This window comes from Medicago truncatula, chromosome 8 (genome assembly GCF_003473485.1).
Source record: "Medicago truncatula cultivar Jemalong A17 chromosome 8, MtrunA17r5.0-ANR, whole genome shotgun sequence".
In the NCBI taxonomy this organism is placed as follows: domain Eukaryota; kingdom Viridiplantae; phylum Streptophyta; class Magnoliopsida; order Fabales; family Fabaceae; genus Medicago; species Medicago truncatula.
The window spans coordinates 39,563,164-39,576,896 of record NC_053049.1 but is presented as its reverse complement, the minus strand read 5'-3'; the positions used below and the strand labels follow the sequence as shown (position 1 = coordinate 39,576,896).

The 13,733-nt window shown below is 31.9% G+C and overlaps 2 protein-coding genes and 1 non-coding gene across 3 annotated transcripts; 1 reads left to right on the top strand and 2 right to left on the bottom strand.

The window, feature by feature from the left end:
- Window positions 1–3,115: 3,115 nt before the first annotated feature.
- LOC11426576 (translation initiation factor eIF-2B subunit gamma) lies at window positions 3,116–7,843 on the top strand. The gene is made up of 12 exons (XM_024773706.2): window positions 3,116–3,427; window positions 3,515–3,592; window positions 5,019–5,099; window positions 5,191–5,410; window positions 5,499–5,557; window positions 5,972–6,021; window positions 6,102–6,189; window positions 6,284–6,544; window positions 6,656–6,748; window positions 6,866–6,970; window positions 7,120–7,236; window positions 7,377–7,843. The coding sequence occupies exons 1-12, from the start codon at window positions 3,266–3,268 to the stop codon at window positions 7,440–7,442; spliced, it is 1,380 nt and encodes a 459-aa protein (XP_024629474.1). The 5' UTR covers window positions 3,116–3,265; the 3' UTR covers window positions 7,443–7,843.
- A 936-nt stretch (window positions 7,844–8,779) lies between these two features.
- LOC11412906 (probable polyamine transporter At3g13620) lies at window positions 8,780–10,560 on the bottom strand. The gene has a single exon (XM_003629658.4). The coding sequence runs from the start codon at window positions 10,396–10,398 to the stop codon at window positions 8,944–8,946; it is 1,455 nt and encodes a 484-aa protein (XP_003629706.1). The 5' UTR covers window positions 10,399–10,560; the 3' UTR covers window positions 8,780–8,943.
- A 3,042-nt stretch (window positions 10,561–13,602) lies between these two features.
- On the bottom strand, window positions 13,603–13,674 carry TRNAG-UCC (transfer RNA glycine (anticodon UCC)). The gene has a single exon. It is a non-coding gene; the product is annotated as a tRNA-Gly (tRNA).
- Between the last annotated feature and the right edge of the window lie 59 nt (window positions 13,675–13,733).

The window sequence follows — 13,733 nt, the reverse complement described above, 5'->3', positions numbered from 1 at the left end:
GTATGCCGCCCTATCTCTGAATTATTACATGATGAGTTTTTATTTATTTTTTATTATATGATGATATTATGATAATGATAGCATCTTTTACCTTAATAATGATAGTCATAGTAGCATATTTGGTAGTAATATTTTGTTTGTTATCCATAAAAACAAAAAATATAAATAGTAAATGTTTTGATTGTTGCACATATTTCCTTAGAAAACACCAAAACGAATAACTTGAATCCATAATTAGGTACATTGGTGATGCCATGGTATGCTGATTGATCCTTCTTTCTCTTCTTACTGAATTAATTAAGGATAAGCAAACATGCAATCTTACCTGTTTTGCAAAAGTTTATATATATGCATATCTTTTTCATTAGGAGAAGACGTGTTGTAAAAGAAATGACAATTAATGTCACCATCGGTGGCGACAAATGTTTATTGCTAAGGGGGTCAATAACCAATGACTCATTGGCACGATAGATAGTCAAAAACATCAGGTCAAGTACTCAGCTCTTAGCTCCACTTTTTCCATGTTTTTTATTTGGGATGGGTTTGCCTAAATACACAGTTCCACACTATAAACAATTTCAGCCACACATTTGCAATCAGACGGTTCAGCTTAACGCAGTTATAAAATTACTGTAAACCATCTCAGCCACACATTGCAATCTGATGGTCCTAATTCGTTACGGCGTGAAACAACGTGTTTTTTCTACAGCACCAAATCCAAACCCTTTTTATTCTGTGTTACCTTTATATTAGTTCATTTTTAAGTGTCGGAGAAATTTTTTTGTTTCTATTTAACTGTCACTTTTAAAGTTTAATGCAACATTAGATGTAGTTTTATCAATATTGTCCTTAGTTATTTATTACAGAGATAGAAATATATGATATGTGATATTGAATAAATAAGACTATTATAGTAAAAGTATAAATTATTATATCAAAAGTAGTAACATTTATGAATTGTCTTGGTTTGTGTAAAATTTCAGAAATTAAACTTAAAAAGGAACGGAGGTAGTAAAATAGTAAGAAGATAACATAGATCTCCATTTAAGAAAAAAAGTAGACAATATAGATATAATATTTCTCCTACTATTTTGTCTTACAATTATTTAAATAAAGATAACATTTCCATAAATTTTGAAGAAAATATCTATTTACATTGTTTCTTTTTTTGGAGAGGGTGTTATATAAATCTCATCTTATCTCATCTATCTTATACTTTCTCTTTTATCCATCTCTACCTCTACATATTATATATTATATGATCTTTCATCTCTATATTAACGATTAAAATCAAAACAATTTATCTATAAGCCCCAGCTCAACTGGTAAAATGCCAAAATTGTTAGGCCGGATGTTATGATCGGGGTTCAAACTCCGGTACCTCCACTTGTGTGTGTGAGTTTATAATGGCTTTGCCATTTTGTCTATCTACCAAAAAAAATGAAAACAAGTTTTAGAAATTAAAAATGTTTGACAAAGTAAGTCAACCCTTGTATGTCACACAAATAATTAAAAGAGATGATATTTATGCTCTAAGGAACAAATGTTAAAAGAATAAAAAAATATATCTTAAAAGCATTGCGATTGCATATTAGTCTCTTTACAATAGAAAAATTATCTCAAAATTCTTATAAATTTCAAAAATTATAAATTGGCCCTTCGAAAATTTTAAAATTTGCAAATTGGTCCCTATTTTCAAATTCCAAATTTAACCCATTAAATTTAAAATTTATAAAATGTAAAAACAATTAAAAATTTTAAAAGTCAAAACAATTCAAGTGAATCATTTAAGTTGTCTAAAATTCAAAATTCTTTCAGATTGCTTTAACATGAGTGAGGACAATCACCTAGACATTTTACAGTCTATCTTTAACAATCAAATTTATCTTATCGGTGGTTGAATTTTGCAACGTCATGAGTAAATTTCCGTATTTGTTTGAAAATACTTATTTGTGACAACGATAATCACATTTACATTTTGGGAAAACAACTACCGTAGAAATTTGAAAATATTATTTATTTGTGACAAATAGGAGTGAAAATATGTTAGACTAACCTACAAAAGCCTACAGTCTAACATACGTTGCAGGTCAAGTCATACCAAACTTTTTTAAAATAGATGAGACTTATGCTTTTTAAGAAATCTATTTAGCTAAAATATTCATGATGCATTCCATAAAAAAAGGTCTTTTAAGACTAACTCGACCTAACATATTCTTATTCCAGTGATAATATTATATTGCGAATGTGAAATTCTAACCACTTATTTTTTTTTTCATATAATTATATCGACGCAAACTTAGCTAACAAAATCATGTGAAATTTAGTTTTGACATAAGAGATGTTTTGATTATAAAATTCAAAGTACTTATTATAATTTGAATTGGCGAAAAAAACATTGCGGCTAAAACAACTATGATTTCTTTTTTTTTTTTTTGCATTTTAAAAATAGGAAAAATCTCATTTCAAATTATAAAATCTGAAAATCAATAGCATTTTTTAAATTATGGAAGGCACGTGTAAAAAGAGTGAATAAAAAAATTATCCTAGCTAATTTGAGCTAAGGGAATAAATGAGGTGAAAAATTAAACACCTAGGGATCAAGTTTTGACAAAACAAAAACTTTATAACATAAACTAACAAGATGAAAATTAAGTTGCTTGGGCTCCGGTGGCAAGGAGCTCATTTCAAGGACGTATCGAGGAATATCAGGTTCAATTTTCAGAGGAAACAACACTTGGTCAGTGCGCATGCCTCTACGTACGAGCTGGATTAATCGCCCACCTTTGATGGATCGAAAATTGGTCCAAAAAAATAAATAAACTAACAAGAGTGTTATTGAGTAGAATTTATATGGACACCACAACTTAAAAATAAATCCTACGTAAAATTGTATCCACATGAATGTCACTCTCTTTTTTATTGGTACAAAATTTCACTCTACATGAATGTTAAAAGAGCACTAAATAAAGTAGTGTTTATAGCATTTCTTTACTAATTCAAACAAAAATTCTTAAACAATGGGATACCTTGGCCCTTAATCGGGGCGGGTTAAGGATAAAAAAGGTGTGATAACTACCAAATACGTTTTCCCTAAAATAAATAAATAAATAAAATAAAATAAAAAAGTAAATTTGGCTGCAGGTGCAGGAAGCAAAATTGTGAACTGTGTGTAGTGTTTAGTATCAATTTTGTGTTGAATCCGAGATTTTGATTTGTGAGTAAGAAAACTCTCTTCCTCAAACCCAAAACCCTTTCCGTTTGGATGGATTTCCAAGTAGTGGTTCTCGCCGGTGGCGTTTCCAAAAAACTCCTCCCCCTCGTTTCGCATGAGCTTCCCAACGCTTTACTTCCGGTCGCTAACCGTCCCGTTCTCTCTTACGTTGTGGAGCTTTTGGAGCTTAGCAATCTTAAAGATCTTATCGTCGTATGCTACCATTCTCATCAATTTCACTGTTTTTTCAATGAATTAGTTCTGAAATTTGTGTGATGATCGTGTTGTGTTTTTCTGTAGGTTGTTGAAGGTAAAGATACTGCTCTTAACGTTGGTGCTTGGATTTCTGGAGCTTATGCTGATCGCCTCCATGTCGAGGTTTTCACTTTTTTCCCATTCTCACTATATGCATTGTATAAATTATTGGATTGGATTTCTCTATGCCGAGTATTTAGTGTATGTTTGGTTCTGCTGTGACGAAAATTGATTTATGTTTGGATACATTCAAATAAAAGTGATTTGAACAATAAATTTGAGTATAAAAATCAATTATAGAATCAGAATCTAGATAGTGTAGCTTCAAGTAGAATCAATTCTAGAGGCAAAATTAATTCTAATTTAGAGAAACAAAACATGTCAAAATCAATTCTACACTTGTAGAATCAATTTTGGGTGCTCCAAAAGTGGAACCAAACATACACTTAGAATTGATTATGTAAAATTGCTTCTGATTAAAAGTGGGTTGAATATAAAGTGATTTGTGTTTGGATATATTCATGTAAAAGTAAGTTGAACTATAGATTTGTGTGTAAAAAACAATTCTAGAATCAAAAGCTACAAATCCTAGCTTCATGTAGAATCAAACATGTTAGAACTAAGAATCAATTGTGCACCTCCAGAATCAATCATGGCCCCTTTAGAAGTGGACCCAAACATACAAGTAAAATTAGAAATTCACGGGTTCATATTTCAATCATGAGTGATTCGTTATGCATATGATTGTAATCATGAGTGATTCGTTATGCATATGATTGTAATGTCAATTATTGATCTGTTCCTTAACAACTGATATTGCTCACTTAACTCACTTTACTTATCTAAAGTGAGCAACACACTTAGATGACCCGTGTTAGAAATAGATGCATATGATTGAAATATCAATTATTGATTTGTTCCTTAACAACTGATATTGCTCACTTTACTTATCTAAAGTGAGCAACACACTTTAGATGACCCGTGTTAGGAATAGAGCAACGTTTCATCAGAGTAGTCAAGAGTTGTTATAGAAGTTAGTTAGTTGTTTTATATATATATATATATATATATATACACACACACACACACACATACATACATATATAGGAGACTACAGATGTAGAGTGGATCATTATTGAATATCGTAAACATTTGTGAATAGAGTCGTGACTAGTGAGAAGGGTAAACCCTTAGAGGAGAGATTTTTCTCCTATTCTCTCCTTAATAAAAAGGTTCTTTCTTTGGAACCTGGACACAGATTCTTAATGATCTTATTTAATTATAGAGGAGTGCTAGGAAGACTCTTTTTTCAACACTCACTCTAACAATCATTCTCTTATTTGGCGAAATCCATGTGTGTCCCACCATTTTATGTGGGACCCATTTCAAAGTGTGAGACTCACATCGATTTTATCCAATAGGAGAGTGAGTGTTGGAAAGAGAGTGTTGATAGCTCTCCTCAACCTTGAACCTTAAAGTATTACTGATTCTCTAGTCTAGTACTAATCTATCCAAATGTGTGACGCTTTTGCATTTATAAATGTCCTAGGTTGCTGCCGTTCCTGAGGATGTGGGAACAGCTGGTGCAATTCGAGCAATTGCACGCCACCTATACGCAAAAGATATTCTGGTGGGTATCTTTTTAGTCCTTTACGTACTTTGTTGGTTAAGCATGAGATCTAGGTGATACTGATCTTTATGGTTGTTTTAATTTTCTGAAGATTGTTAGCGGTGATCTTGTTTCTGATGTGCCGATTGGCGCTGTTGCTGCTACTCATCGACGACACGATGCAGTTGTCACTGCTTTGCTTTGTAATACTCCTGTAAGTGGACCTTTGGAGTCAGTGTCCTCTGGTGGGAAAGACAAAGCCAAGAAACCTGGCCGCTATGATTTGATAGGGCTGGACCCCACAAAACAGTTTTTACTTCACATTGCAACTGGTTAGATCTCGATAGCTTACCCTTATTATATGTAATATTTATTACTATATGCGTTCTCAACTAAGTCGAATATTGCTACCCTTTTCAGGAGCTGAAGTTGAAAAAGATCTTCGGATTCAGAAGAGCATACTTCGTTCTGTTGGCCAGGTTTTTATTTTTTTTTCCTAGTTTCACCTTCCTTGGATTTCTCCTATTATAAAAAGCTAAAGCTGTTCGGGTATGCATGCAAATAAAATGTTAGTTCTAAAACTGTAAAACATGTCTTTCAGGCACATTTTTGTGTTATTTACAGTTCCTACATGTCTTGTTCAGCACATAGGCCAATGTTTAACGTTATTAATGAAGCTCTTGTTCTGTCTGTCGAGAGATGAAAAGTTGTTGCTATGCGTATGTTGGAGTGAGAAAATTGTACTGTCCTATAAAAAAAAATACATTTCTCTTCGAAAGAAATGAATTTGTCATACCATTTGTATAAAAAATAAAATGAAATACTTTTGCATGTTCCCAATAAGATTTTATTCATTTTCTGCTATTATTTTTTGTAATTTGTTCTTCATGTAGGTAGAAATAAGAGCTGATCTAATGGATGCCCACTTGTATGCGTTCAAAAGGTATATTCATCTACTCTTTGACCGCCTTTATCAATCTTAATTTAGTCTTGATTGTATCCTGAAACATAATTTTCTTGCAGATCAGTTCTACTAGAAGTTCTAGATCAGAATGGTGAATTTCATAGCTTAAAGCATGATGTATTGCCATATCTTGTCCGCAGTCAACTGGTTAGTTGTTTAAGGCTTTTGCAGAGAGATAGTTTAAGGGATGCTAAACTTGTTAGGATTCTAATCTGGTTATATTTTTCTAAATGAGAGCTAGAAATCGGAAGTATTATTAAATGGTACGCCACAAGCAGAAGAAAATGGAACTGAGAAGGTTATTTCTCAAAGCAATCAACAAATGCTATCTCAAATACTTGCTAATGCATCTGAGCCCACCTTTCATTTACGACATGAACTTAGTACTAATGGTTCTGATTCTGTTCGAAGAACCCATAAATGTTGTGTCTATATTGCTGGAAGCAACAAATATTGTGCTCGCCTGAATTCTTTACAAGCATACAATGATATAAACCGGGATGTAAGTTTTTATTTGGTCATGACTTTTTTGCCAAGTAACTGATATTGCTTTACATTTTTCTCAAGCAACAGATCTGTTTACTTGGGATTTATTCATTTTTTAATGTGACAGGTGATAGGCGAAGCTAGTCATTTGTCAGGGTATTCATTCTCTTCTCATAACAACATCATCGATCCTACCGCAGAGCTTGGAGCAAAAACAACAGTGAGTTAGTTAAACACGCTGCGGAGCAAAGAGAATTGTGTTTTTTGGAATTCAGTTTCCGAAGCATTGATTTGCCTTTTCCCATTTTGAAGTTCATAATTTGATGATCTATTTTAGGTAGGGCCGCATTGTATGCTGGGGGAAGGTTCACAGATGGGTGACAAATGCAGTGTCAAACGGTCTGTCATTGGCCGCCACTGTAGGATAGGTGCCAATGTTAAGGTGGGATATATTATTCTTGCTATTTAACAGGAAGTTAGTTTTTGGTCCTTTGATTTATTTTTAATACACTGATTACTTTACTAATCTGTTGTCTTCAATAATTTTGTTGAGCTTTCTTTCATTTGCTTCTTTGTTATATATATACGTAGGTTGTTAATTCCGTAGTTATGAATCATGTTACTATTGGTGACGGCTGTTCAATACAAGGTTCTGTCATCTGCAGCAACGTACAGCTCCAAGAACGTGCCACACTAAAAGACTGCCAAGTAATTCATTTCTCCTTTTCTTAGTTTGCTAGATTTTTTCATGATTGCAATTTGTTTGGAATGTTGTGACATTTTCGATAATGGCATTTTTCATGATTACTATTTAGATTGGAGTGTTGTGACATTGCTTGTATTGATAGGTCGGAGCAGGTTACATGGTCACTGCCGGTAGTGACTGCAAAGGGGAGGTATTGACTAAGAAATGATACTGAGATGTGATAATCCAAGAGAGCGGAAGGCATAGCTGCAATTTGAGTTTTAGAGTAAATTTTGTGTTTTTTGCTGTCCATAGTTACGATTTGGAGATCATGGCAGGAGGAGCAAAGAAATTTGAATGTTTTCAATCAATAGTTTGACTTCTGTATTTCTGTCATTTGCATTTTTAATCTCTTATAACTACAGTTTGAAAATGGCTTCCATTGGTGTTGAGTTTTTTGCCTCTGTATAAATGACTACCCATAGTTTCCTCATATTTCTGCCATTGAAATGTATGTTGCAAGGGACTAGGCTGTTGGTATCATATTGCTACACTAAAGTGGTATGATCCTGCGCAATCAGTTTTGTTATTGATCAAAGGAGTATCATATTGACAATTTTTACTCTGTTTTGTTTTTTGTTTTATTTATTTGTTTGCAGTTTTTTCTTCAAATCTAGCCATGATAATATTCATAATGAATTTCTATTTGCTTTGGATGCTTGCTTTAATGTAATTCATTTAAGCTCTTTTTTTTTTTCCTCAATAAAAATCGATGTTGGTTATTGATCTATTAACCATCTTAGTTTGTGGCACTAGACTTGAGATGCAAAGCTGGATCATAAATGTTTAGGCACTAAGTTATGTCACTGCTGTATTAGTTGGGTTGTTGTCACTCGTCAGCCAGTAAGGTGGTATGCAACGTAGGAGGAACTCTAACTCTATTTAACATTGTAGTTACCGGAAGAAAAAAATATATAGCTGGTCCTCCAACGCCGGGACTCGAAACGCCGTCACTGATATTGGGGCTTACACACCAATCACTTGTGTTACATTTGGTGGTAGACATGGTTGTGCTTGAGCATATGTTTACATTCACTTGGTATTAATGTTTGTGTTATCATGCCATCCTCCTCTATTACTGAAGGCCACCTTCATCGACCTCTATCGAATTGTTATTTGGATCAAATTTGCTAGCATAGCTTTCAAGGAGAATGAATCTACTCGATATTTAATGTAGTATATATCAGTCACATTGTTTTACTTGTGATTTTAAAAATAGTTATGATGAAAGGGAAAGATAAACTATTTGATGGCCAAACGTCTCATGGCCCTCATTTTAGATATTTGATTATCTAACCGACAAAGAAATCCTGATTTTTTTTTTAATAAAGAATTGAAGTATTGAAAGAATTTAATCCCTACGGGTGAATCTGTGGTTGGAATCCAACTTGTCTCTCGATACACTTTTTTATTTATTTAATAAATAAATAATAACCCAAAGTTGGGATCTTGATTCTTGAAGTCCCCATTAATAATAAAATAATATTTCAAGGAATCTATAGACGATTGAACGACAAATCACTAGTGATTAAGAGGAGATTCCAATTTCTCCTACAGAAAAATATACATATATTATTTATTATTTACAAAGATTGATTCAACCCCAAATAAGTATGTTACATAGTTTGCTTCGCTCAGCAATTGCAGCAAGCAAACATACCTAACTTCTTCTATATAATAATATCTTCATCTTCATCTTCATCCAATTTATCTCCTACTCCACTGAATTCAATCCACCTCTTAGACTTACAAAGATTCATGAAATAATACAACACTATCCCTAAGAATGTTAAGAAAGTACTAGCCACAAATACAATTTTGGTAGCAACAGTCATCACATAAACCAACAGCGCAGATGGAACAAAACACATTACAATCAAACCAAAGAATCCAAGTGGAACCTTATAAGGTCTTTTCATTGTAGGGAATTTTTTCCTCAACTTAAGGAAAGAAGCAAACTCCAAAAGCATCCCTAAACTATACAAAAAATTAACAGTGGATATAATCTCTGTAAAACTAAAAAAAGACATACCAAGTGATATTATTGTTGAAATCAAAATTGCCATCCAAGGTGTGTTAAACAACTTTGACCTTTCACCAAATATTTTTGGTATGAATCCCAAGTCAGACATACCTAAAAGTTGATATGCAGCACTACTTAATTGAGCTTCAAATAATCCAATAATTGACAACACAGCACCAATTTCCATCCAATATTTCAACCAATTCCCAGCAATCAAACCAGCCACATGTGCAAAATACCCACCAACCCAAACTTCTTGATCAAGTGGCATAGCACCAGTAGTAGCCAACAAAGGAATTATATAACCCAAACAAGTTAACAATCCAGCAAATAACAAAGCTTTTGGAAAAGTCTTATGTGGCTCTTCAACTTCACCAGCTAAAGTACTAGCACTATCCCAAAAATTCAAGTTCCAAAAAATAGTATTGAAAAAAAGCGTCCAATCTTTTTCCACACCCTCTTGTCCTAAACTTAACCATCTACTAGGATCAATTTTAGGCACTGAAATCAAAGACATTAACACAAAGGGTAAAAGGGAAATAACACCTAAACCAACTGCAGTATAACCAACTATAGCTAAACCGGAATAATTCAAAAAAGACAACAAAGAAGTTGAGACAAAAACTGACACAATACGAGGTAAACCTGAAGACAAAACAGGAATCACAACTTTGAGATAATCTATACATAGAATTGGGTAAGATGCTAAATTTATGACACCACAAAAAAATTTCCAATATCCCATAAGAGAACCCCAAAATGGACCAAAAGCTTCATTAGCCCAAATAACAAATCCACCATTTCCTGGGAAAGTTGTAGCTAATTCTGCAGTTAAAAGAGCTTCTGGGATACTCCAAATAAATGGGAAAATTATAAATCCAAGAATTGCAAAAAGTGGACCTGCAGCACTTACTGTTGCTTCTTCACCATAAGGTCCACCAGATACCTCAAAGTAGATGAGAAAGATTAGAGGGAGAAGTGCTAGTTTTTTTTGTGATTTGGTTTTGGGGTTTGGATCTTCTTCTTCTCTTTGGTTTAGAAGATGTTGATGATAAGAGTTTTGTGTTGAAGAGTGAAGGGAATCAGAATCATAAGCACCCATGTTGGATTTTTGTGAATTTGGCCTTAGAAGTTGGAAATTTAAAGCATTATTTTGATGATATATATTCCATTCCAATTCCAATGTCTAAGGTGAATAGAATAGAATAGAATAAGATTATAGTAAGATATTTGCAATTATTGGTGTCTATCTGACTCACACGTTTATATGATGCTTGTACACATCTCATACCCAACACAGCAAGGCAAAGGCATGTATAATTTTTTTTAAAACTTTAACGTATAAATGTAAGGTGATTATTGAAAAACTGTAATTTAATTTAATAGTAAATATATAACGTGCACTACATACATGTGATGCTCTAGGAATAGTAGGGAAAGTCATTCAATTTAGGCTTTAATTTCGTCAAACCTTATAATAATTTTTCAACTTTTTCGTCAAACTTGCTCCCTGATATGGGGCAGAATTATGTTGATTTTCATGTAAAAAAAAAAGTCATCCAATATTTTTTTTTTTACCATATTATTGGTGTAAAGTATCCAATATCTATGAGAGGTCTTTGTCTTAAACTTAAAAATCTAGAAGCAACAATGAGAATGAGAATAGTCATCCTCTCATATTTACTCTTAAGATCTTATTGACTATCTTCATAATAATTTTAGAGTACGTTGTTCTTTTCTATATTTCAATACATTGATATTCATTTTTTTGTTGGTAGATAAACGATATGATAAATAATCATTGAAACTCGCACATACAAATGGAAGGATTGAAGTTTAAACCTTGATTACAACATCCGACCTAACAATATGTTGATATTATATAATTTGTATTTATGATTTTTGTTACACAATTAAATTCCAACATTTTGTCAAAAAATTGCTTTTGATCGTACAAAAAAGGCTTATGCTAGTTCTTGTATTTTGTTATTTTAGTCTGATTTATATTAAGAACATTATCTTGAGAATGAAATGAAATAAATTTAAAGACTAAATTTAGGTTATGCCATGGGTTAGTGTTGAAGTGTCGGTTGTTGATTGGTGAAGAAGAAGATAGTCAGAAGTACGGTGCAAGCAAGCTAATAGTGGAAGCTTCTCAAGTTGAGTGAGTCAATGAATGATATATATATATATATATATATGTTGTTTGTTCTCCACATGTTCTTTGCGTTCACGTCTTATCACCATAACCATAACCATAATTGTCCTTAATGTTTGGGGACAATGGTTGTTCCAAACATCAAACTCTCAAGTTCAACCATTTCATATCATAATAAAGCAAGGGCAAAACTGCATGTGTTTTCTGATCTTATGTCATCAAGATTGATAGGCCAAACTTGTGAGCATGTTATTGAGATGTTCCACCATAGAAATTAGTTTCAAATAATAAGAAAAAACATCAGTAGATAAATCATATATGTGTGTGCCTGTTAGATGGAGTCATTTTGAATAAATTTTCAACAAGCATTTATGAAAATGAATTTAAAAAATATGATAACTATAGATAAAATGGTTTCTTATTAGAAGGGTTAAATATGCTTTTGTTTTCTATAAATATTCATAATTAAAATAACACTTTTTAGTCCATACCATGTAACATTTTCTTTTAACACCTCGGAATTAAAAATATCAACGGAAAATTTTCCAACAGCTAAAAAAGTTGATGAAAAATTTATAAAGATTAAAAATGCTGACGAAAAATTTTACAGAACAAAAAAATTGTAATTTTATTTTATACAGACTAAAAATAAAATTTTAAATATATATAAAAAAAACATATTTAACTCTAAAAAAATGAACAATACATTTTGCTATAGTCAGGCATGGATCTAAGGCCAAGCTGATTGGACTCCACATTTAAAAATGTTTTGACCCCACTTAGATAAATGCATTGCTTCCACCACGTGAAAATTAGACCATTAAAGTTAATCTTTTATCAACTCTCTGAATAATCATATACTTAAACACATGGGGATGATGTTTTTAATAATTGTCTGATGATCAACATAGAGATATATTTTTACTTCAAAAAAAAAACATAGAGATATATTTTATATGGTGTTATAAATGTAAAAAATATTCCTGACCAAAAAAAAAAATGTAAAAAATATTACTTCACCTTTTTTTTATATCAGAAAACTAAATGGAAACATTCACGTAAGTGTCGAGTAGATAAATTTTACAGGTTTGAACCACACACTAATGCAACAAATAATTTTACTGTAACTTCATATCATATGAATGCACTTATGAAACAATACTACAAAACATTTAAAACATGAAGATACATAGAGAACGATTATAATCTATATATATTAATATGACTTCCATTTTCGGATACACAATGGTAAAAAATTGTAATCTCCAATATTGATTGAATGATAAAAATGTCATTGTTTTATCACTTATATACTATTGTATTTTTTATATAAATATTAATACATACTATTTAATAAATATTTGGTTAGATTGCATTTTTGGTCCCCTAACTATTTAATTAGTATCGCTTTGGTCCCTTAATTAAAATTTAATTTATTTTAGTATCTTAACTTTCTCTCCTTACACCTTGTGCTCCTTTCTGTTAGTTTTAATTCAAAAACGTTAGATTTTTTTTCTTCTTCTTCTCCTATTCTTCATCTTCATATCATCTCCATCAACCTTGAACAACAAAAATCCGAGAAAAATTCTTGAAGAAAACCTAACGTTTTTGAATTAAAACTAATGAAAATGACCAAAATGTTTGACAAAGAGAAGTTAATATACCAAAATAAAACAAATTTTAATTAAGGGACTAAAGCGATATTAATTGAATAGTTAAGGGATCAAAAACATAATTTAGCCTAAATATTTATAGTATATGTCTCTGTGAGTTAAACTCAGTTGGTAGAGACATTGCTTAATATATGCATGGTTGGAGTTCGAATCCCAGACACTTCACTTCTATACGTTTAAAATGTGTGAGCTCACTTAACCAAAAAATATATATTTATAGTATATAATTTTAACCCCACTTTAAAAAATTTATGGATCCGTATCCCATTATAGTTTAAACATATCATTGTGTCTCAAATTTGTTATAAACTCTTTTATATATATTTTTCCAAAAAACTTGATCAACAAATGAATCATCCAACTGAACACAAATGATTGATAAGCTCCATAAAAAACGAATTATTCAAAAGAATATGAATTCGATAAATATAACAACCAACGAAAAAAATATAACCATATATGCAAAAATGAAATATGCGTTTGCCGGGAGTCGAACCCGGGTCTATTGCTTGGAAGGCAATTATCCTAACCGTTGGACTACAAACGCTTGTTGTTCGAGTTTCGAAACAGAACGTATATATTACAAGTATTTACTATTCTGTAGAA